The sequence below is a fragment of the Musa acuminata genome, chromosome BXJ2-8, assembly GCF_036884655.1.
Source record: "Musa acuminata AAA Group cultivar baxijiao chromosome BXJ2-8, Cavendish_Baxijiao_AAA, whole genome shotgun sequence".
NCBI lineage: Eukaryota > Viridiplantae > Streptophyta > Magnoliopsida > Zingiberales > Musaceae > Musa > Musa acuminata.
The window spans coordinates 53548541-53573954 of record NC_088345.1 but is presented as its reverse complement, the minus strand read 5'-3'; the positions used below and the strand labels follow the sequence as shown (position 1 = coordinate 53573954).

Genomic DNA, 25414 nt, shown 5'->3' with positions numbered 1-25414 from the left:
GTGTGTGCTCTGCATCAGCTGCAGGCATCCGTTTGTGTAGAGTTACCAGCAAAGCAGGGCCGGTGGCAGATCATTGTCTGTAATCCCCGAGTCAATGAGAATACTTGTGAGTTAGGCCTTACCAAACCCAATCTCATCTTGCTCTCGTTTCACCTGTGCCATAACTTTCGAGCGTGGAGAGAAAGAGTGCCACCAAATCTTCCATGAGGACATGCCAAAAGCAGGCATCTTTGGCAAGTGGTGATGGTTCAGCATTAGACTCAAACTTGTTTCAGATGCCTAGACTCGAGAAGAACATTTGAAGGAGAAGAAGATTTGGATTGGGAATCGGTGGAGTGCCATTCGTGGCCTTATTCCTAATAGTTTGACTTGTTAAACTCAGCTTGGCTTCTTTAGAGACATGATTTGACCCCCAAAAAAAAGAGAGAAAGAATTCATGATGGTAGTTCATCTGGTTGACTTCAACCCAAGTAATGGAAATTTAGGACATTACATGCATCAGGTGCTGATGATTTTTGAAACAATCTCTTGAGGAAAATGTTTTCTACCTTCTTCATTTGCTTATCATGTAGAGAGATCTATTGGTTATAGAAGCTTCACTTCAAACCAAGTGGATCTGACACAGATTCATGTTTTGCTGTTCTGATACTTGTTTAGACAATCAAATGATTCAACAAGTGCTTCAGATAACTTTGTTAAGAAAGCATCTTTGAATGTCCACCTTATTATATTAAATTGTTGCTAATACAAATGTAAATTATATTGCCATTATGGTTCTCCAAATCTCCACCACAAAGACCCCTTTATTGTTCATCCTTCAATGTTACCAAATGCAAACTTCAAAGTCAACACCTACCTCTTGAACATTGACACTTCCTTCCAAATGCATCAATTCATTGATGAACTGACATCAGAAGTTGGGTCGAGCAATTAAAAACAATTGATTCAGTGTCATACTTATTATGTGTTAAGCAAGACTTCCTGTGGAACAAATACATGCAAAAGCAGAGTAAATTGTTCATCTTTTTGTTAGTGATGTGTGTAGCATTGAAGAATTAGGAACTCTACAATTCCTTTTGAAATGGAGAGGATCCTAAACATGAAGAATTAATCAATAATTAAGGGGGAAAAAAGAATTTTAGATGAAGAAATAAAATGAAATTGAGGAAGAAAAATGGGTTTGTTTCACTCTCTGTTCCAAGGAAAGGCATCCAATGAGATCAAGGCTCAAAATGTGGACCTTGTGTCTGTGGAAAGCTCCTCGTAGGAAGAACATGGGAGGGGAGGGAGTCAAAGAGATCTCACAAATGTCTCAATTTCTTCTCTCTCTTCTTCCCAACCACTCTAAATGGTCCACACCGCGGCTTGGTCCAATCTCCCCCCAAACCTTCCTCCCCTCTTCTCGGTCCCTCCTCGCTCTCTCTCCCCCTCACCTGTTCCTCTATTGTTGCCAGGTACCTTCGCCGTTGCCAAGACTCGATTTTGATCGCGCGTTAATTCTCTCCGGTGGATTTCCCTGCGAGGATCTTGATGTGTTTCGGTTACTCTTTTGCGGGTTTCTTTCCGTGCGGGATGTGGCAACCCCGTTTAGTTTTTTTACCGTGTGACGCTCGTTCCTTCCGGGAATGGGGTCTTGTTGCTCGGATCCTATGTAGAGATCTCAAAGGTGGCCTTTTGGTTTGGTTGGTGCCTTTCGGGCGGTGGGGTTCCTTTGGCGTTGTGGGTTCGTGTTCTCTTGATATGTCCGCCTCTTTCTATTGGCTTTCTTTATCTTTATGAGATCGTCTCTACTTTTCGGAATTGAAGCAACCTCTTCTGGTTTCTTCGAGTGTAAGTTGAATCTTTCTTTCTTCTTTCAGTTTACTTGTCGTCGTTGTACTTGTTCTTTCATACTATACGGAGATTAGGCTTTCCTCGTCGTAGGCGGAAGTATGAATTCGCATTCTTCAGTCCTTGAATTCGTAAGGTGCTTTTCTCCTGAATCTTGATGTTTTCTGCGGTCTTCCTCTTTCAATTTTTGGTAGATTGAGATGGCTGAGACTTTAATGCTGTCTATGTTAAGGTGCATCCCAAGCCTCCAAAGGGGTCTGATTGATTGTCATCGTTGGATGGCCTCCTTGTTGTTTTACTCAATATTTGGATCCCTTACAATCAAGAAAAGTTCGATTTTGAAGTGACTTTTATTTCCACCTCAATTGCAGTGTGGAAACAACTGGTTTTTTCTTCTAAAATTTTACAACTCTTTGTTCCACAGCTGTGTGGAATTGGTGGGCAACTTCATGTTAGTTCAAGGAAAAGAGCAATCTGTTTTACCCCCAGTTTCTCTGAGGGTACCGCATGTTTGATCCTTGTGGTTTGACTTGAAGGGTCTTCCTCACATGCTACCCATCAATAGGAGCAGAAGTCAGTCCAGGGCTGGTAGTCCTTGGTCTTTTCCAGGTTTCAGCTATATCTTAGTATACTTTCTATGTTCTCTTCTGTTGATGATTGAAGTACATCCTTATTGATTAATAAGAATCCATAAAATTGGTTTGAAGTCAGTAAAGTTTGATTCCATATGATCACCGGTTTGATCTCATGTTCATGGGAGTCATTCTTATCCTTTGAATTATATGCATTTTATCAGTATATTCTTGGAAACTATCAACATGGTAGGGATTCACATCAAGATATAGTTTCTACCATTGTTTTGAGATAGACAATAAATTCTTCTTTGATCTAAATGTACTGAGATTACAGGAATGGACTACTCAGATTCAAGGCGCAAACCACAGGTTGTTGCAAAACTTGTTATGGTGGCTATTCTTACTGCCTTTTGCATATTCATTTTGAAGCAATCCCCTGCTTTCAGTGGACCTAGCCCGGTACTCTCTTGACTCCTTTTATGTGCAAGTCTTTACTTTTTTTACAGTGTTTGCTGAAAGTATATTGGACGATGCATGAAATTTCTCTTTCGGGTCATGTTTGATTAGCATCTTTCACAGTTTGACTTTTGAAACTGATACTGCAAATTTGCAATTTGATTCCTTGATTTGATATTTGGAGGAAGTTAGATGAGTTGATGACACGACTATGTACATCCAGATTGAGTTTTGGCTATTAAAGTTTGATTTATTTATTAAGCCAATATAGTTCTTTCATTATTAATAAAATGCAGTAAACTGTTCATCCTAAAAATGACAATACTTTTTGTCTCACTAGCATCTTGTTAATTTTTGAAGCCCCGAGGTTATCTTAGAGAACTCGATAACATGACCGTTTACGTTTATAGATATTGATAAATTGAAAAAAAATGAATTGATTAACAGGTAAATTATGAAGGTATTGAGATAAATATCTGGTCTAGGCATATGGAGATCTCAACTACTACATTTGCTCATGATGTCAATTCACTTAGACATGATCCGTAACAAGTGAACACTTGAGATGAGAGATGTGCCCTAATGTTTTATATATTTAGCGACTTTCTGTCTGAGATATCTTTAATATTACATGCCGTTGTTGGTCTTAATTTCTATAAAAGCTAAAGAACTTAAATTCTGCTGAGTAACTTCTTTCATATAGATCTTCAGCACTGATGTGCTCTTCTTGAAAAGATTCAATTATATTAGCAGGCTTACTTTACGTTGCAAATTAGTTGCAAATGCTGACAAAAATTTTATAATTCATGGCTAACGTATGAATGGTAAATCTAAATCCATGTGCCTCCTTGTTTCTTTTTTTGGTTTCCCTGGTGTTGTTGACATCAGTGTATCTTTAATTTTGCAGTTTTCACGTCGTGAAGTCGGAGCAACCCATGTTTTAGTAACAGGAGGTGCTGGGTATATTGGTTCACATGCTGCTCTTCGCCTATTGAAGGACTCATACAGAGTAACCATAGTGGTAATAATATTTATGCTACACTTTCGGGAAAAAATCATTGTGATCTCTGTACCCTCATAACAGTTTATGTAAAAGGATTCAAGACTTCTACAGCAATAATTAATTTTCAGCCATGATTTGACAGGACAACCTTTCTAGAGGAAATATCGGAGCCATCAAAGTTCTGGAGGGGCTGTTTCCAGAACCTGGGAGACTTCAATTTATTTATGCTGATTTAGGCGATGCAAGAGCTGTATCCTGATAATGCAGATTTTTAACAAACTAATGATGTCGTTTTCTATGTTATTGACTGCAAAAGGGCCTACAGTTCATTCTCTTAACCAACATTTAGGTTAACAAGATTTTTGCAGAAAATGCGTTTGATGCGGTTATGCATTTTGCAGCTGTTGCTTATGTGGGTGAAAGTACACTTGATCCTCTTAGGTACCTTGTGCATCTTCTCCACCGCATTCAAAATATTCTGATCATATTTTTCTTCTTTCAACAGTGACCATATATCTGCTAGGAGCATCAGACAATTGGATTTGCATCTGTTTGGATATCTGAATTACACACACAGACTAGTTTTCAATGTCATAGTTGATGTACACTTCCTGTAACATGATGTTAGAAATTACAAATATGATAATTTTTACCTATGCTTTAAAACCTTCTTGCTGAATACTAGTCATCAATGCAAATATACAGATAAAATCTTCCCATCATATCAGCACTCACTTAGCAAACGAACAGGTTTGGTCAAATTTTGGGATTGGCATCGCATGGTACTTACAATTGCAGATGTCTCATGTCCTTAGCATTATGTCGTTGATTCTTTATATATTTTGAGTTTTGAGTTAAAATTATTTCAGTTGTGATCTTTAAAGCAGAATATGACACTATCTACTACTTTTATTAAATAGAATATTAATCTACTTGTATTTTTTTGTACTTTAAATTTATTAAATATTCATCATAAGTACTTATCTCGCATTTATGATTTAACTGCAATGAATCATTATACCAACCTGATACGTAATCCACTTTGTTTATTTGTGAATAATAGAGTGTCTTAGTCAGCTCATTATTTATTACATGCTTATAGTTGCTAAAACAGTATCAAAGTCTGCAACAGGTACTATCATAATATCACAGCAAATACTTTGACACTTCTTGAGGCTATGTCAGCACATGGCGTTAAAACTCTTATTTACTCGAGTACTTGTGCTACTTATGGAGAGCCAGAAAAAATGCCCATTACAGAAGGAACACCTCAGGTTGGTGAAGCATAACATTTTATTTCTTTGACCGATTGCATTTAGTTCTAATAGGATAAGCAATTTGGCTTAGCCTTCAATAAACTTCCATGATTACCTACCTTCAAAATGTGTTACCTCAATAACGTCAACCTTTAATATATTTAAAGTAGCAGCTTCAGATATTCCACTGAATAAGGTTTTGTTCAAATGCAGCTTCCTATCAACCCATATGGGAAGGCTAAGAAAATGGCAGAAGATATAATTTTGGATTTCTCAAAGAAATCAGACATGGCTGTCATGATCTTAAGGTATGTTGCTACTAATAACAGCTCAAAACACGAGCTGTTGAGTTTTTAGATTAATTTAGTTGTCTTCATGTGCAGATATTTTAATGTCATCGGATCAGATCCAGAAGGAAGATTAGGTGAAGCCCCCAGACCTGAGCTAAGGGAGCATGGACGAATTTCTGGTGCATGTTTTGATGCAGCACTCGGGATAATACCAGGGTTGAAGGTATCTTTAATTTCTTTTCCTTATAGCTTGTATGTATACATTTAAAATTCCATTTACTCTGTTGTACAAATTGCTCTCATGTAATGCTTCAGTAAGCTGAACAATGACTTTTCTGAGATACTGATTTTGTTTTCGTCCATTAGGTTAGAGGAACAGACTACCCGACGAATGACGGAACTTGTATAAGAGACTATATCGATGTCACTGATCTTGTCGATGCACATGTGAAAGCCCTTGACAAAGCAAGGCCTAGCAAAGTTGGCATATACAATGTCGGCACTGGAAAAGGTCACTTTGCCTGATTCTGCTTATCATTCTCCTCTTATCCATTACATGGAGAAACTTAATTTTTTTTATACATGTTAGCAACAGAAATATATTATATTAGCAAACCTACAATAAAATAAATGCTCTTAGAGTAGACTTAATGAACTGTGAATACTGTTGTTTCTCATGTTACTGTTGCTACTAGAGAAGCTAATTACAATACAAGATAGTAATAAAATTACCAAACCTATCAGTAATGGAGAAATAATGTACTCTGATATTTATATCCGAGAGGGTTCAAGAATTATTTCCATCCTTTTTTCAGGCAGATCCGTCAAAGAGTTTGTCAAAGCCTGCAAGAAAGCAACTGGGGTGGAGGTTAAAGTTGAGTATCTCAGCCGGAGGCCAGGGGACTATGCTGAGGTTTACAGTGATCCATCGAAGATAAATCAGGAGCTCAACTGGACAGCGCGGTATATAAATCTTCAGGAAAGCCTTTCAGTTGCATGGAGATGGCAGAAAGCACATCCTAATGGTTATGGCTCACAATCAGTCATCACACTTTGACTCGATCCTTGCAACAATATAATTGCGTATAATTAGATTTGCATGGAGTTGCAGACTTCGAATAGGAAGTCGATAACTGCCATCTATTGCTTAGCCTGATAGAAGTAGCAAATATGGTTATATTTGGAAAAACGAAGATTTGGATACAGAATAAGAAGTCTCATCATACAGGTGTGGAGGGAGCTGTGCTAATTGCCTATCTTTTTTATACAGGGATAGACGAGAAACAATTAATTGTTAGTGATGAATGCTACACTTTCTTGATTCATTTCTGTTGTATCATTTATATTTATGGTAAATAGGAAAGCCATTCTCTCTTTTTTTTTTCATAATGATCATAAATCTTTCTTTTTTCTTTTTTACTCTTTCCCGATGTTCTAGCTCTATACAGTAGCTGTTAGCATTTTCCCTACACTCTTTAAGGTGCTTTTATGTTTTAGGATTCTTGATCATTGTGAAATAGACCAGTTTTAGGATTCTTGATCATTGTGGAATAGACCAAGAAAAGAATTGCTAAATTCTTGATAAAAAATCATGATTTGGAAGGGAGAAGATGTGTGCATAGAACAGAGCATTCAGTACATAGAACATGAAGAGAATGCACTGCAGAAGTAGGTTATAGAAAGACATGCATATAAACATTAGGAAAACATTCTAGCAAAAGAAAATAGTAAATTTCACAGATATTTTAGGAAAAATGAATACAGCTAATCTCAATTAGATAATAACAATAAAGTAGCACAACTGTGACATGATTAAATTTCAAGGTCAACACCTTTGACATGTGAAACTTGAATGGCAATTGGAGCCAAAAGATATTAGCATCTATCTTCATTCCACATATGAATAAAAAAGCATTGTATCAATAGATAACAGGAAAAACTCCTCAGAGAATGCAGAAACCAATGCACAATTTGCACGTATCAATAGATACATCTACATCTTTTCATTCTAACGCAAGAAGTTGCCTGGATAGAACAAGCATAGTCTTTTGTTTTCTTTTGCTCATGTAAAAGAATATTGTAGCCAACTGCAAGAGTGAGTCTGTTTCAGAGTTGACATAGATTTTGCTCTGCCTATGACTTAGTCTTCCAGTATGTCATGGATCTCAGCCAATATAGATTTTGCTCTGCCTATGACTTAGTCTTCCAGTATATCATGGATCTCAGCCAATAGTTTTCCTCATCTCAGGGAATTTTTACTTTGCTGTTTGTTACACATCAAGATAATAATGATCAGTAGAATAATTTGTTTCCAGAGAAAAAAAATATCATGATGATCCAACTTTTTGACTGGTTGTGATGTATTGTTCTGTCTTAAAGCTTATCCTTAATTCTGGTTGACTAGTCTCCTCTATCTTCACATTACACAAAGCAGAATTCTCTAAATGGACTGAAGGATATATCATCAAACTGATCCATTGCATCCACCTAATAATGCTGTGTCTTAAGTGTTTCCTGAACTGCTTCCTATGATGGATTGTTTAATGAACTAATTCACTGCTTGCTAAAACTGACTTGAAAACATGTTACCTTCTTTGTTTTATGGTGAAGGAATAAATTGAAGCCTTATTCTATTCTAAGGTGTTTGGGTTTTGCATATGAGAAAGTTAATTGTCTTCAAACTTCATATGTATCTCATGTATTGTGCTTGATTTCTATGAGCTGTATTGCTGAACTGTGATTAGAATATTGAGATCAGAGAAGCCCAGACTATGTACCTAATGAGCAACTTGATGTAGAACATTGTATACATGGAATCCCATGCATCTTATAATTGATGACCTACCAATTCAGAAAGTAATATTCTAACTTGACTTGGCATTAATACCAAGTCCTCCATGTGTTGCTTCACCTATCCCATGTTTGCCAGCATTAATTATCATCAGACCAACTACATCTCTCTTAAAACTGTTTGATCATTCTTCATGCTCACTGAAAAAGATGCTTGTGGAACACACACAATATGTTGGCAATTTGAATTTTATTATGAGCTTTTGGATGGGATCATCTTTTTCTTGTTTGAACTTTGAATTTGCTTTCCCTAAACAAGAAAATTGTGTTGGAAATGAGAAAGAGAATTGTTGGTTCTCTTTGTTGGTGTTTGGATTGAGGTAACCTCATTTTTCTTCCAATTATGGAGCTGAATTGGAGTATCCTTAGGAATTGGAATTCATTCCTGGCTCCACCTAGTATAAATATTAATCATGAAATTAAACTAACATATTATAGGAATATAAAATATAGTACAATTTTTTTTAACAATAAGATAATATAAAATTAAATAATATGAAACTCTAAAAAATAAGTAAAAGGTAATAAACAGTAAATATATAAAATATCACAAACTTTTAAGAGTGAATTAATCACATAAACATTAAATAACAAATTCCAATTTCGCTTCGAACGATGAACTAATTTCGATTTTGGTCCATGTTTTATTTTTCCTTTTCATGTTTTGTGAATATAAACATGCTGATATCTCCATCCTTTCCTTCAAAAAAAAATAAAAGAAGAAGATATATTTGGATTAACATTGTTATTCTCTTATTCTGATTCCAGGATTTTAAGAGTGTCATATTGCATATTCTTTAACATAACCTGACATTGTGATAGATATGCTCAGCGAAGTAAAATGATGATCTTTCATTCCAAGTGAAAACATCTCATCTGTGGAGATATTCAAATCATTGTTCTATTACAAATAAAAAGAAGAAGTTGATATCCCAATTTATCAGAGCCACAATAGATAAGACCAAGCCTTGTGAAAATATCCTGAAAAGGACTGCTACAGTGATCATGAAAGCAGAAGAGACCAAATTCGATATGCATCACTGTGACCAAGTAATAACATCTGACTTCAACATGATTGTGCTGACCTCATGATTTCCAGACTGTAGAACCTGAAGTTTCTCGTACTCCTCTCGGAGTTCACTGTAGGAGGAAGAACAAGGAGCAGTGTCCAATCTCGCTTTGACTTTCCATGTGTTTTTCTTGTGCTTATTTGAACCAATGACAATGATTTCTATTTCCTAATAATATCTGACTGGGCAAAGTATGCATTGCTTTGGGGACTCAAACACAGCCATAGCTTGCTTTGATCTCTTTACTTGTTGTGATGCAGGCTTTTTGGCTCAAACCATGTGGTCAATCTCCTGCAGCCATTCCTTGATGCAGTCAAAACAAACAGATTGGATCATTGACTTGCTGCTTGGATCCACCACATCTTTGAGATCCTCATTACATGGAAAGCACTAGTCTCTTCATTTTCCTTGCTCTTCACCATGACCAGGTTCATCTCCTTGGTGATGTCTATCCAACCAAGGCACACTAGAGGTCTCAGTCTCAGCAGAGGTCGAAATGAGAGAGACAGTTTGGCAGCATACCTTTATTGCCATATTATTCTGACTTTTTCTCCTCAGTTTTCTACATTGCAATTGGTGGCAGCAACCACTTCAAGAGCCACCCTCAGCATTGGTGGATGGAGAATGTGACAAGCCATTTGCTCATAGAATGGAATGGAATTCCTCACTGCTCCTTGAGTTGGTTCATGTGCAATCATTCATGGCCTAAAGCTACATCAACTGTGGCATTCAGGTTTTTTTTTTTTGAGCAACTTGTTCTCCCATGGAATTGGTGATAAGTCTCCATTTGGCACCCAATAGAGTAGTTAATATGATTCAATACATATGATATTTATCGGTTCAATAATTTATTTTTAAATGAATCAAGATAAATCAAACGATGTGTTCGATATAGATAAGGGTTGTACTCGTTCCGATTGGTATTAGATTTTTTTTTTAGAATTTTTAAAAAATTTGATAGGTATCGATCGATGCTTGGTCCGATGAGGATCGATAATCGATATGGACCATCAAATGATAATTGATATCTTATCGAAGCATAATCCATGTATTTATCGGTAAATGAAAGCCGAATCGACAAGATGATTCATCCATCCATCGAGTTCTTTAATCGCTTGACGATATTCCAAGAATGTAGCTATCGATAGAAAGACAAAATGGCAATAGAAAGATAGATAAGAAATTATTAGGAGACATCCTTTGGGCATCAGAAGACAATTCCAAATCATAGATGGTAACATTTATTAGTTGTGTGTGCCACAAAGATGTATGGGCGAAGATGGCTCTTGGCATGATGGGGTCCATTCATGGATGATTTATGGACATTCGATCGTGATCGGAGGACGACGAGCGACAAGACAAGTGACCGACAACACATGAAATCCATGTGGGAAGCACGAGATAAAAGGTGTTGGTGTTGGGTGTGCCCCCAATCTATCTCAACGTCTTCGAGGATAGCGAGTCAAACTAAATCTAAGTTGGGAGGATTCCTCGATGCAAATTTGTTGCCCCCCTCCCAAAATGAATCAATCTTTCTAGCTCGAGATTGGCAATTCAATCGAATCAAGTTATCGATTGCTGAATTGGTGAAGAGTCGGATTTATAACATCCATATCAATGGATTTAAGAGAGTAAAGTGACACACGTAGCTTTCCTAACTTTAGGGTTTACTAAAAGAAGACTACGAATTTAACTCAGAAAAGGAAAAGAAGAAGAAGAAGAAGATGGAGTATGTCATGTATATCTACTGTTGAGAGTTTACCACGGCACGTCAAAATCTAACATAACAATCATTGTTCTGATATCATAATGATCTATCGATTTTATCATCATAAAAGAATCATAATTATCATTTGCAAGACGGATTATTTAATGATTCGATACATGCGTGGGAATAAAAATCAATGATGCAATTTGTAGCATCCACTGCTCATGGCCGTGTGTGAACTGCTTCCTTCTCCATGTCAAGCTCTCTCTCCTCTCTCTCTCTCTCTCTCTCTCTCTCTCTCTCTCTCTCTCGAGCAGTTGACTTATGCATCTTATTAATACGCCATGTAGGTGGCCAACGGAGGCTTACACCTCCATCTCTTCATCCTCAACCCTCATCACCATCGTCTCTCTCTCTCTCTCTCTCTCTCTCTCTCTCTCTATATATATATATATATATATATATATATATATATATATGTATAGATACATACTATAGAGATCAAGATGAGCTTCTTGAGCATGACGGAGGCGAGGCTGCCGCCGGGGTTCCGATTCCACCCGCGGGACGAAGAGCTTGTGTGTGACTACCTGGAGAAGAAGGTGAGAGGCGGCAGTGATGGCGCCGGCAGCTCCCACGGCGGCTACCCCGTCATCGTCGACGTCGACCTCAACAAGTGCGAGCCATGGGACCTTCCCGGTGAGATGATCACGCTCTCGCTGCATCACACACACACACACACACACACACACACAGTTGACTGTGTTGCCTTAAGCTCAACGAAGAGCGAAGCTGAATCTGTTCATGCCAAAGTTGTGTTTTTTGTTCTTTTTCTGAGGATTAGAAGATCACTTGTTCGTTCATCACCACAAATTATTGGTTTTCGCTGGATGGAAATCCTGTGTCTTGATTCAAAAAAAGATCCCAATTTACTATATTCTATGGCAACAAAAAGTACCCAACTATTCGATGATTTCCAAGATCTTTAGAGAATAGATTTTGGTTGCTTTTATGCTACGCTTGAGAGTATAATCTCCACATTTTAGACTTAATTGGATGTTTCTATTTTCTTCTTAGGATTAATCGTTTGTAGACTGCTGAGAATCAATTAATAGATTTTATGTCGGAATCTTATTGATCTTCTCAGATCAAAATGAATAGTAGATAGCATATGATCTACGCCATCACCAGTTTTGTCAGCCTGATGCAGACACCACATCCTCCCAAGGTGGAATTATTGGCCATGGGAGGCGGCGGTGGATGTGCCAATTACATCATTGCATCCACACCACCACAATAATCCATGCTGTGAATGCATCGGAGATGAATCTTTCATGTCAATTGTGACATCCCATCCCCCCAATAACAAAATCTTCTTCTTCTTCTTTTCTTCTTCTTGTTGTTGAAAGAGTTGCATGGATTTTTGCCGTTGTTGCAGAGATGGCATGTGTGGGCGGCAAGGTGTGGTACTTCTACAACCTGCGGGATCGCAAGTACGCGACGGGGCAGCGGACCAACCGCGCCACCATGACCGGATACTGGAAGGCCACCGGGAAGGACCGGCAGGTGAAGCGGCGGGGGGCGATGGTGGGCATGAGGAAGACGCTCGTGTTCTACCATGGACGAGCTCCCAAGGGGAAGAAGACCGACTGGGTCATGCATGAGTTCCGAATGGAATCCAGTGATCCACCAAGCTTCCCTCCGCTCCGTGTACGCTGCTCTCTTCTCTCCTACAGCTTCTCACGGTAAATGATCGGTGCCTCACCAATCTTTATCTCTGTCTTTCTCCATCGGAGCAGGAAGACTGGGTCTTGTGCAGGGTGCTCCACAAGAGCAGATATGGTGCCACCACCTCCATGACGACTTCCTGCCATGACCACGCAAACGCTTCCTCCCTTCCTCCCCTCATGGAGCCTTTCATCAGCTTCGACCCTGCGAGGCTGGAGAGCAACGCGCAGGCGCCCTGCTTCTCCGACCTCCCGCCGAGCTCGGTGCCCCTGCAAGATGCTGCAGCTCCTCCGACCTCCTCCATAGGTGGCTTCCCAGACTCGGGTGCCTGTGACCGTGATGACAAGGTCATCAAGACTCTGTTGAACCACTTCCTCCCTCCATCTCTGCCTCAGGGAAGCTCGGAGGGCTTCTTCTTCGCTGGCAATGGCGTGTCCCACATGTGGAACACTTTTTAGCTGCAACCACAAGCCTCTCATGACACACAAACATGCACATACTTCACCTATAGTTAACTACAGTAAATTGGATTGTTAGGAACGTGTGATGTTTAGGTTGATGTGTTCAGCAGTAGAATACCTAAATCATGTAGCAGAAACTGAGATCCTTGACAGCAATGCTGCCAACACCCACCAGGTTTCAGATCTACACATTTATGGTAAGCAAATACAGCTAATTCTTGGTCACCAACCGTGTGTTCTCATCAGGAGAACAAAATCTATGTAACTTGTTTTCGAATGACTGCAGTGCTGCTTCTCTGGCACACAAACAACTGTATGGTATTTGTTTGGGTGAGATCCTTCACAGTGTGTGCCTCATGTGAATGATAACAATGAATCAGCTGGGGAATGAAAGTGCAAAGGGATGTCAGGTCTTTGTTGGAGCCAAATCAATTTGCCTTGACTTGACTTTGATGTAAAACATAAAAATATTTATGTGCAAGGCTATTTGATGATCCAAGAAATGAGAAATCCACAAGAGTATCAGTATTCAAGAGAAAAAGAAAGGAACTATAGCAGTTCTAGTGCTAGTCATACTTGTCATGCCATCATCAGTGACAGAAATTTAACCTCAGTGAAATAAATGCTCATCAGCTCTGACAAGAAACAATAAAATCCAGCAGAGGTCAGAGACCAATATGTATTCATGAAACCAGGAAAAGGAGGATGTTAGCAGTTTTATTGTGCCATATATATTTGATGTCAATAACAACTCCAAGAATATTCTCTTATGCTTGCATCAAGGATGAAAATACCTACTTTGGTTTACCATTAGATCATGCTGCAAGAATAAGCCTTGGAAGACCCAGACTAGTCTATAAATATAACTAAATAGATTCAAAAGGGAAAGAGAAATAATATGTACATGAGAAACATGAAATATTTTTAGCTTGCATGCTTGAAATATAAAGCATCAAAGTTAAGATCATGAATCAGAGGGTAGCATGCTTAGAGGATAGCACCAATTTCCAAGTTTTATAGCATCTATAATACATCCTATGGAAAGTTAGTAGAACAGAGTGGCTCTCAAGCTAAGTGAAACCTCAAAGCTTTTGTAGACCAATTTCAATGTGAATGTTAAGAATCATATATTCTGCAACATCACAATGCAATAAGCTAACATCTGGGAAAAGAAAGGAACATTGTGCCCTCTGAAGAAACCAAGTTATAAATAAGCTGGGCATTCACCACAGCCAGATTTCTTATTCTACTCTGATTCTGGCTCTAATAATCCAATTATAAGGAGGTTTGCCCCACATTTTCTCTGCAACTCCATTTGTTTTTCTGTTTCTTCCTTTCACTTTACTTACCCATCATAGATGCCTCTCATTAGTAGTAATAAGCATGCTTTTGTTCCCAAAGATTGTTGCATCGCTGCATATTGCAATGTTGTGACATAATAAACCTTGATCTGATGATAGGATGGCAGAGCTCCATAACTTCCATCATCAATAAAAGGTTCCTCCAAAAAGACTGCAATTAATGAAACAACTTAACAAATGTGCTCACCCATTAACTCTTTCAGTTATCTTCATAGATCATATCCATCTTAGAATAAAGAACCAATGCATTCACAAGCTTGTCAAAGAAAGAATCTTAAGCACAACAAAGCCAGATGACTTTCTTCAGAATATTCAGGGTTTTTTTACTGAGAGGAAGGAAGGACTTTTTTTTCCCTTTATTTGCTAATCTCTGGACAAGAATCAATAGAAGCCCCAATCAAACAGTGGAATTTCAAGTCTAGAAAAATTTCCATGATTACTAGTCCAAGCCCATAACTTAAACAAAAGAAAGTTTCTTCTCCCAAATCTTGAATCTGCAACATCAGACATATGCTTATTTTGTTCAATCTTCACCCTAGTCGAACATAGAATTCATAAGCCATTTATTTGATGGAAATGTTGTAGTATGGTCTCCTTAATATTACTTTCATTCATTCTTTATTCTGAGCTTTATATTTTTCAGTATTTCTTGCAAATTTTAATATTCTATAAGTGTCATCAAATCTGAAGGTAAGAAGATTGCTTGCTTCCAACATACTTCAGAAACATTGAAGTCTGAAAACTCCAATTTGGGGTCACTGATTAACAGTTTGCAGCGATGGCTGTCAAAACCCAAAAAATTCCTTGTCAACATTATCAATTCCTATTAGCTTACAGTATATTAATCTATGAGAAGTCAACTACATCCTGCCATTCCAGCAAGACAGAAGAAGAACAAGAACAATATGTTCTTTCCTGAACTGTTAGTTCTGTCAAGTCAAAAGGTTTCTGCAGTCTCAACCCTAGAAACAAAATCCTGACATGATTTAGCAAAATGATTCTGTTCTCTATGTTGCAAAATAGGCATTCTCATCAAAACCTAAAGCATTTCCAAAGCTACTGACTAAACAACAGTGAAAATTTTGAAGAATTTGCATGTTCATAGTAAAAACTAAATGCAATTTACTTCTCCAAAATGACTCTGTGAAGAACACTATCTTATTCTATTAACCTTCTCAATGACCAAAAAGAAAAACTCGAGAAGAACATAGAGCCGTGTTTGCTGCCTGGATTCGAAAGTTAGGTGGTCCAATTGGGTCAAACAGTGCGAGCAATATGTCAATGGCTGCTTCAGGTCACATAGACCTTTGTCCATTGGGTGCCAATCTTGTCAAATATTGACATCTTGTTTGTCAAGTTGTCTGAGAGAATCACAGTTAATCCAAGCGCTCAAGACAAAACTCCAGTCCATATGCAGACGGGGAAAAGAGATACATCCCTACCCCCCCCCGGGAGCAAGCGAGGAAAGCCAGCAGCCATTTGCTTTCTCCCACTCTTCCTCTTCTCCTTCCCTACCCACACCTACTCCCGCAGCTGGGTTCAGAGAACAGCAACTGAGCTCTTGCCTGTGGGTGATATATATAAGTGCTCCTTTAATCTGGAATCATCCTGTGTCACCTCTTCCATGGCTGCCCATTCATGATCATCTCTCTTTCAGGAGATCCGTAGGGGGGAAGAGTTATACGGGCTTTCGATGATTGTGAGAGAACGGCAAGAGAAGGAACGATGTTGTCGATTCTTTTCCTGTATGAGATCGGGTTGTCCCCTCAAAGGAAGAAGAGCTGATCATGGAGCAAGCACAAAGGTGACAAATGGTTGTGCCTGGCTCCCTGTATGCCACACATGGACACCAATCTTTGGTGATTGGTGACAGTGGGTGGTGTGCAAGGAGCCAAGCATGCCTCTTCTCTCTCTCTCTCTCTCTCTCTCTCTCTCTCTCTCTCTCTCTCTGTATATAATATATGTCTATCTCTTTATTTTTCTCTCTAAAACACACGAATCATTTCATTCATTTCACTCCGCGGAGGTTCTCTCTGAGAGCACTATAATGTTCTCTCTGGTGTATGCTTATTTTATTTGTCGAGATGGTTCAGAAGAAGTGGATGAAATCTGTCTTTGCATCATAACTTTCTGTTCTAATGATGCATTCTCTCTCTCTCTCTCTCTCTCTCTCTCTCTCGTGATAAAGTGCAAGAGGAGTGAGGCTGGAGATAAAATTTGTGAGCATATAGAATCTAAGATCGAAATCTAGCCATGTCATGATCAGCTTTCCATCCTTCCTAGGATTCAGAAAATTTGAATTTCCAAAAAGAAGCTTCGTAAAGGAAGACCTCTAGAAAACAGTTGGGAAATCTAAATTCCAAAGTCTCGATGGCGCATATACCTCTGAACCATTAAACATGAAAGTTGAAGATACAAAAACACTTTAATTTTTTCTCAAATGACCGATGAAAATAATGACGATGAAAGAGAGAGGAAAAAATGAACAAAATCGAAAATGGAAAGAACCGTAGTGCAGATCGGTTGAACCGACCATATGGGTAATATAAGATTTTGGGTTCAAATCTTAAATTACTTTGGAGGGGAAAAAGGAAACAATGGAGGAATAAAGAATCCACTCAGTTTTGACAGAAGATGTTGAACAAACTAAATTAAAGAAGTTGGTCTGATGTCCCTCTCCAGCAATTATTGAAGGTAATTAGTCTAACAATAAGTCTAATATGGAGGCTATTCCAAGTGACAAGAACATGGTAGCATGTTGTAGAAAAATCATCACCAATCCCAACTTTTAACAGAACATTAAAAGAATTATGGTAAATAAGGTGTCCAACTCATGCAAACAACACACTGGGCAAGACATGGACACATGATGGCTTGATTGATTCACTCAACAAAGAGTTTTCCAATTTGATAGTTTCATACCTGCAATATATATAAAGTACAAATTGGGCCATGCAATGCACATTAAAATCACAAAACTTTGCGTGCCGCAAAAATATTCTCATAAATTGAGAAAGTAATCGAGCATTAACTTCCAACTTGCCGCTCAAACTAATCAAGATTGGATTCAAGTCTTTTTTTTAGCTCCAGCAAATACCCAGATCAATATTTATTAGGCTCCAACTGAATGTTCACAGAAAAAACAAAAAAAAAAATTTGTATACGAGGATGCAAACAAACAGACAAAATTTCTCACAAAAAAAAAATGAAAAAATGTTTCACGGAATATACATGAAGTTATGTACCTTGCAATTAATTCTGCATACTGATATTTGAGCCTAAATCCGATCTTCATGTAGAGGTCATGGATGCACGTGTAGTATTTTCTGATAACAATGGTGAACTATCATGACCAGAGGATACGAGGGAGGGAACATGGATGTCATTAGTTCTCTTCTGGCTTCTAAGGTCCAAGAAATCACCAAGTAGACCAGGCTTCGTGATTTCCTCTAAGTCAACATCCTTTTCACCGGTCAGCATCCTGACAACATTGGACATTGAAGGGCGCAGCTTTGCAGTGTCTTGTGTGCATAAAAGCCCAACCTTCAAGAACTTGCATGCTTCATCAACATCTAAATCATCAGCCAAATCAGTGTCTATAATGTACGTCATCTCACCACGTTCATATAGCGACCATATCTGCAATATGAGAAGTCTAAGCATGACGTCTGGGGATTATGGATTAAACCATGAGTTTCGATTCATTATTGATTAATGTATGAATTTCATCATTATAAATGCACATGAAAGCTCAATCATAAGAACTGGGACATTTTTAAGTAAGAAGTGAGACTTAATCATGAGAGCAGTTTCTACCTTCTGACAGAATGCAGTCAATACATATTCAGAAATACTTCCGCAAAGGCAGTTTGGTATAGAAATTGCTTCGGTGGCTAAACACATTTGAATTAGCAGTTGAATTTGATGCATTCAAACATTGTAAAGTTTAAGCTGTTGAGTGTGTATGTTCTCTTTTTTTGGTGAAATCTGGGAGCAAGCGTATGTATAGAATGTGCATATCATTGACCTTTGACTACAATGTCATGGAACCAAATGACTTTGATTCAAATATAAAAGAAGATGAATGACAATATAATACAGTTCTAACTGGCTGAAAACAGTAATAATGGTCAAGCATGAAAAAGAGAGGACAAGAAAATTTACATTAATATATTTGAGGATGAGAGAAAAGCATATAAAAAAGAATAACTGGGACACAATTAACAAGTTACCAAATGATTGACAAAAAATTAACAGGATGAAAGCATTGATGTAATGTAACCAAGCTGTCATGGCATGCTATTTATAAAACTAAAATTAGACAGGCAATAGTTGCAGTTGGGGTCTCTTAGCATCCATGCCAAATTAAGATGAGCATATGATCACGGAAATCATGAAGTATAGTCAAATTCTATAATCTTGCTAGATCATATACTTGTCATTTGTTCATATGAACAGGAATCAGATTACGTTGCTTGGGAGATTTGGGATGAAAAAGCATAGGAAACTTAATTAACAGCATAGATTCATGCAAAAGAATAAATGGTAACTTACACCGATTGAATTTAAATACCTAGTGTTAAAAAAATAAAATTTCTGTAATTTTGTAATTCTATATCCAATAATTAAAATAGAAGACATTGATTTAAGGCAAGTAACAACTAGCAAATTTCCTCTTCTTTTCTTCTATATCTATATCGTTGATCTTTTTTCATAACAGAAATATATGTCTGTCAAAACTTTTGTTTAGACGTCAATTCGTGATCATCCTTACTTCTTATCATAAAATTTTCATACATCTTAATGCATCTACTAGAATTTTAGGATGGTCCTTACTATTGGTAACAGTACAAATTTTGAAATTTCTTGCTTCTTTTTGTAAGAGACATCTTCAATATGTTTCCGATCTCAAATCTATTATTAATCACGACCTGAAATTGTTCATAACAGAAAGATTGTGGCAACTGGCATAACATCTGACACAATTTTTCTCATATCAACGCAATATGCAGAATACATATGTCATGAACATGTCAAGTTGTGCATTGAAATTCCGATAAGTAAGCACCTCTTATTTAAAGGTGTTAAAAGAAACATTAAAATTTAGATACTTTGAAGTGCCTGCTGCCTAATTTTAATTTGATTGAGCTTGTCGGAGAGGTAAAGCAATGACACTATATAAGCACAATAATGAGTTAAGACATAAATGTGTTTCTTAGGATTTAATTTTAATAACCTGGCAAAAGTAGTAACTCTTCTCAGGATTATAGAGCATATGAAACATAAGTTGCATGTCACCATCAACAACAATGACCATACGCAACATTTTGGTTATATACTAGACCAATGGACACAAGTAAAAAAGCATTCCAGCAAAAATGTCGACTGACATGAACAAAATAAATCTTGCTTATAAGCAAATATTTCAGATTCAAATGGAAAGATAGAGAACTACATCCATGTCTAATTATATTTTCTTACCCTCTCAAGTAGAAATTGATCCTCATATGGTAATCTTGTGTTTGTGTTACACCGGCCAGTGACTATTTCTAGTAGAAGCACACCAAAGCTGTACACATCAGACTTCCGTGTAACTTGCCCTCTAATTGCATATTCAGGAGCCAAGTAACCGCTGCATAAAATATAAAGCGAACAATTTAAAAGGAATTAGATAACCAAGTTGGCCTGAGGTGTAACTGGATTCTATATTTTTTTGCATCAAACTGCAATTCCATGCTCCAGAGTGAACGAGTCAAGGCCACGGAGCACAAAAAGCAGTATCAAGTCAAATGCAAAGTTGTTACTGTAACTGAGAGAATAATATCGATTAGAAGCTAGAAAATTAAACAGTGGAATTACATTGTTCCAGCTACTCGAGTGCTGACATGGGTAGTATTTGGTGGCAGAAGCCTTGCTAAACCAAAATCGGAAATCTTGGGTGTAAGATCCTTATCAAGAAGAATATTGCTGGCCTTAATGTCCCTGTGAACTATACGAGGCTGGACTTCCTCGTGTAGGAAGGCAAGCCCACGAGCAACACCAATGCAGATTCTTACCCGTGTTCTCCAGTTGAATTTGATAGTACTGTGGCCAGAACCTGCAAGTAAGCAAGAACTTTAAGATATAATCTGACAGCATCAACAGTACTTCTAAATAATGAATCAGGCATCGAAGCACTAGAAAGAAATTAGAATACCAAGAAGGGTTTGAGCAAGGCTATTATTCTCGAGATAATTGTAAACGAGTATCCTGTGAGTTCCTTCAACACAGCAACCATACAGACTAACAAGATTCTCATGCACAACATCAGAGATCACAGTCATTTCAGTCAAAAACTCTCGTGCTCCTTGTCTTGACTCAGAGGATAGCACTTTCACAGCAACAATTTTCCCATCTTTAAGCCTTCCCTAAACCAATTAATTCAAAAATAGCTAATCATTAGGAAAACTTCCAAAATTAAATAGCATTGGTTAATTAAAAGTCTGCAGAATTTACCTTGTAGACAGAACCAAAACCTCCCTCACCAACCTTATTGGTAAGGCTGAAATCACCAGTTGCATTTTTCAATTCCTTATATGTGTAGATTTTAATGTTTCTGATTCCCGGAATATCTGGAAAAGATTAACATAATCAGCACCCATTGAGGGTGGAAAGAACTTACTGGATGCAATCTATGACATGTGCTCGAAACAAGTTAATCCTAATTTACGTCAAACACTGAAAACTAAATTAACTTTATTTAGACCTCGGTGTGACATGTCTAACCTTCATAAAATTGATTCCTTTGTTCCCCTGAACAACTTGTCCTTTGAAATACGAAAGAGAAACAACTCATAGTGTATTCCTAAACCACCAATTTCTCTCTTTGCTGATCTTGTCTTTTGTCAAACAAAAAATTCCCTGCAAAAATAAACACATGATTGAGAATAGATATTATATCAAACCTAACACAAGCAGAAATCAAAATTAGGAATATATCGAAGGAGACGAATAATGATTTGTTAGTTTGATCGGTCACGTAATATGAAAAGGAACCATATTCCTACTATGGATATAGGATTTTGGCCCAAAAAACTACCATTTTGGCTGATATTTCTTGTTTTGTCAGAATATTAAGTTGTGTAACAAGTTAGTCTTGTGGACCAGTTAAAAAAGTCTGAACCAGCTTTTAATTGGACTGAATCAGCTTTCGTTGGACTGAGTTGGTGGATTGTTTTATCCATCACACTTAAAACTTGATTTAGGTTCTATAGAGTTTTGTCTGACATAATTTGCGAGTTAAAACAGCTGTTGCTCTTTGTCCAGCACATCTTTCCTTGACTTGGGTCCAAATGCTCACCATCTCAATTGACTATCCATTACTGAAGCATCAAATAATACCACTACAATAACAGGCTTCCTTTGTGTTAAATAAAGAGATAAAACTTACTATGCACCAACAAGAACCAAGTCAAGTGTCCTTATTTCAGTTACAGCTTGTGATGGGATCAACAGATAAATAAAAGCCTGCAGTGGGGAATGACCTAAGAGATCAGATGACTGACATGAAGATAAAACTCTAAAAGGTATAACAATAAAATGGCAAGGCAAACATGGTTGTAAAAAAACTGAAAATTCTTTGGAAGGACAAGGTAGTCATTGTGAGATCCTCAGGAATTCTCTCACATCTTCAACTTTGTGCTATTTTTCGTACAATTGCCTCAGGAAAACTCATCGACCAAATGAATTGTGCTATGACACCCGACACTGCTCCCACAGGACGACACTATTCATCGACCATATAAATTCCATTCTCATACACAACTTTACTTCCAACAAGAAATAGATACCACTAACTTCCATCGAAAAGGTGTTGTGCGGCCTTAAGATTCTGCTTATCCAAGAAGGCACTACTCAGTCCAATCAACCGATTTCAAAATGACTACAAACTATGCTCATCCAAGAAGAAGATCAGACATCTTGGGTTAATCTACATGCAAGCACAGAGAGTGGGAATGTTTATGCGGAAAAATTAAAAGAACAGAAAAAAAAAAGGATCCGATCTTGATGACCGAACAAAAAACCGGGGAATGGAACACACCTCGAAATTCGACCAGAGAGCCAAAGAAACGCAAGAGGGACCTCCAAGGACCCACGGCGCAGGTTAGCACACTCAACCAGGCCACCAGCCGACACCACTTCACCTTCGACCGCCGACGTCGTCTCCGGAACGATCGGGAGGAGAAATTAAATCGACTATCGCAAATCGATCGGGGCGAGACAGAAACCCGAGAAGAAAGCTACCAGATCGGGCCGGGAGAGAGAGAGAGAGAGAGAGAGAGGAGCTCCGAAGGCACGTGGAGAGACGGAATGCGGGGAAGGCGATGGGATGGGGAAATATATAGTCGACTTCTCGGATCGCCAAGAAACGCGGAACCCGGTCGAGCTAAGCCGAACAATTGACCGGGACGGTTCGATGAGTCCACGAAAGCGTACCACGGCATACGTTCGTCCCACGCGCTACCTGTGTGAACCCACCCAGTCTTGCCATCTCCCACGGAATTGGCAACCTGACGCGGGGTCCACGTTAGTCGCGTAAGAATTGCCCTCTCGTCGGTCAACAATCACACGCTGCATTATTTGAACCGGGCGGTTCGATGAACCGAAAAAATCGAACCGGTTCGTGTCCCACACGCTGCCCCGTCGGAACCCATATTCTACCTTGTACACGATTACATATGAGAGCACTCCTCGTCAAGTGGGACCCCTATATTTGGATCAGTCACGTGCTCGTCTTCGACTGACTAACTTATACTTGGAATTTATGATGAATTTTATACTGCAAAAAATGACACCAATATTACGTAATAATCCATGTCAATTTCTAATTTCTTTGAAAGATGCACATGAATGAGTTAATTTGTTATTAAACTATGAATATAAATTTTAATTTGAAGGCCTCAAAATGCTCATCTATTTGACTATTATTAAAGATATATGTGATGATAACAAGTGTCACTGTGGATGAATCTCCCATTAGTTTTGTATTGGCCATTTATTATGCAAGTGGTATTAAATGAAGAGAAAGAAATGTCAAGTTGGGGGAAGGAAGCTTGTCGACTCCACCATCAATGTTATATATATAAATAAATATATATATATATATATATATATATATATATATATATATATATATATATATATATATATATATATATAATGCCGCCGCACCTCTCGCGTTGTTTGACTTCAATCGCCTTAGTGGGTCAACCCACTCTTCAAGAAGAGACGGCCTCGACATCTCGAGTCAACGCCATCATCCCACGTGACTAGATTCTTACGCAATCGTGAGGAGTGCAAACGGGCATAATACTATTCAGCTGGACCAAATCACCCATGAAATCCATCTTGTCATACGTGGCGCCTACATGTGTGGACTCCTTTATATCATCTCCGTAAGATATTATCAGAGATCATAATCAAATTAAAATTAAGTTGGAACCAAATCGATCGACAATCGAAATCGAATCAGTGATGATTTCACTTGGAATCGATTTGATTCAGTTCCAAATTTAGTGGAATCAAGTTTGATTTCGAAACCATTTTTCTCCCCATTCTTAAAATTTTCTTTATATCATGGAAAATAGAAGAATAAAATACTATTATTCGTTGACCAGAGCCTCCTGTGCACATGTTTGGGGTTGTTCATGTGTCAATTAGTCAAAGTAAAACAAAGCTGAGTTGACCATCATGCAGATTTTAGTCTGCCTTTGTTGTTTGACAGACTTGTTCTTGTTTTGGTGTCCAACAGATGTTCACAAGTGAGATTGAATGACCACAATATAAACCCAAGGCAGCATTCAATGCTTAAAGCGGAAAGCAGGAATCAAAAAACAGTTTGGTGATGTTAATAAGACTTGTCACTGACTCCAAAGATCATATATGGATTCCTCTTCTCAGAATCATTCATTGCATGGTTTTCCAAATGATATCCTCATCAGTGTTGTTTACCAACTTTGTGTTTCCACATCAGTTGTTTCTGTTTTCTTTGCTTCGGAAAGCACAGCATCTGAAGTCATGGAAATTGATGGGAAGGTAGCCTTACTGAAGCAGACTGCTTGCATCTCAGCATTCATGTAAATTCATAATCTCAATTATTTTTCTTTTCTTGTAGGAAAATGATTGCATTCCTTACCAAAAATATGAAAACATTTTTTTTTGTAAAGAGCTCCTGGATGGCGTCGAGAGTCCCGCACAATAGGTCTACGTCGGGGGCATCCTGGCTCGATCCCTCCGATGCTTAAGTTAAAGAGACGAAGAGATAGGTTAACCATGTAAGTAAGAGAGTAAATAACTCTTGTCCTAACTTGATCAAGGGCTTGGCTTTTATACCTAGATGCTGAGCAACCTGGATGTGCATTTACCAAGGCCCCCTTTACCTATACGGTGGAGATATTAACGAGGGCGACTTCTGGTGTTTGAGACGGGCTTCTTGGGGGATGTTTCTGGGCTGACTTCTTTATCGCTTTAGGTTAGACAGGAAGTGGTCTCTTCATCAATCATTAGGAAGAGAAGATTGGTAAATTCAGATTATTTTATCCGTGTTAACTGTTAACGAGGAAACATGACTTTTGCTTATATATCAATCGTATGAGCCCATTCTTGAAAGGTGAGGTGACATCTTATTAGCGACAGTAGAGAGTAGAAAGTGTTACTCACTTTTACTTAGATGTTACTCACTTCTTAAAGGAAGCTAGATTATCTCTATCAATACTACAGGCACCTTTGCATGAGAGGTCTATGAGATGTTTGTTCTTCAACAGTTGCATACTTTGGAGTCGGAAGAA

The 25414-nt window shown here is 38.1% G+C and overlaps 3 protein-coding genes across 7 annotated transcripts; 2 read left to right on the top strand and 1 right to left on the bottom strand.

The window, feature by feature from the left end:
• The first annotated feature begins 1295 nt into the window (after nucleotides 1-1295).
• LOC135585597 (probable UDP-arabinose 4-epimerase 2) lies at nucleotides 1296-6784 on the top strand. 5 transcript variants are annotated; one of them, XM_065123148.1, is made up of 11 exons: nucleotides 1296-1454; nucleotides 2255-2439; nucleotides 2740-2864; nucleotides 3769-3882; nucleotides 4007-4114; nucleotides 4214-4309; nucleotides 5001-5138; nucleotides 5334-5428; nucleotides 5504-5633; nucleotides 5777-5921; nucleotides 6226-6784. In XM_065123148.1, exons 2-11 carry the CDS (start codon nucleotides 2379-2381, stop codon nucleotides 6465-6467), a joined length of 1254 nt encoding a protein of 417 aa, XP_064979220.1. In that variant the 5' UTR covers nucleotides 1296-1454; nucleotides 2255-2378; the 3' UTR covers nucleotides 6468-6784. The 5 variants fall into 5 exon arrangements, with proteins under 5 accessions (XP_064979220.1, XP_064979223.1, XP_064979221.1 ...); XM_065123149.1 differs by lacking the exon at nucleotides 1296-1454 and adding an exon at nucleotides 1523-1830; XM_065123150.1 differs by lacking the exon at nucleotides 1296-1454 and adding an exon at nucleotides 1943-1966.
• A 4641-nt stretch (nucleotides 6785-11425) lies between these two features.
• Nucleotides 11426-13570, top strand: LOC103995621 (NAC domain-containing protein 21/22). The gene is made up of 3 exons (XM_009416247.3): nucleotides 11426-11737; nucleotides 12477-12748; nucleotides 12838-13570. Exons 1-3 carry the CDS (start codon nucleotides 11545-11547, stop codon nucleotides 13222-13224), a joined length of 852 nt encoding a protein of 283 aa, XP_009414522.2. The 5' UTR covers nucleotides 11426-11544; the 3' UTR covers nucleotides 13225-13570.
• Nucleotides 13571-17545: 3975 nt separating this feature from the next.
• On the bottom strand, nucleotides 17546-22925 carry LOC103995622 (cold-responsive protein kinase 1). The gene is made up of 7 exons (XM_009416248.3): nucleotides 22669-22925; nucleotides 21354-21488; nucleotides 21084-21199; nucleotides 20785-20995; nucleotides 20448-20685; nucleotides 20070-20220; nucleotides 17546-18227 (listed from the first exon to the last, which is right to left on the bottom strand). The coding sequence occupies exons 2-7, from the start codon at nucleotides 21421-21423 to the stop codon at nucleotides 17880-17882; spliced, it is 1134 nt and encodes a 377-aa protein (XP_009414523.2). The 5' UTR covers nucleotides 21424-21488; nucleotides 22669-22925; the 3' UTR covers nucleotides 17546-17879.
• Nucleotides 22926-25414: the final 2489 nt, after the last annotated feature.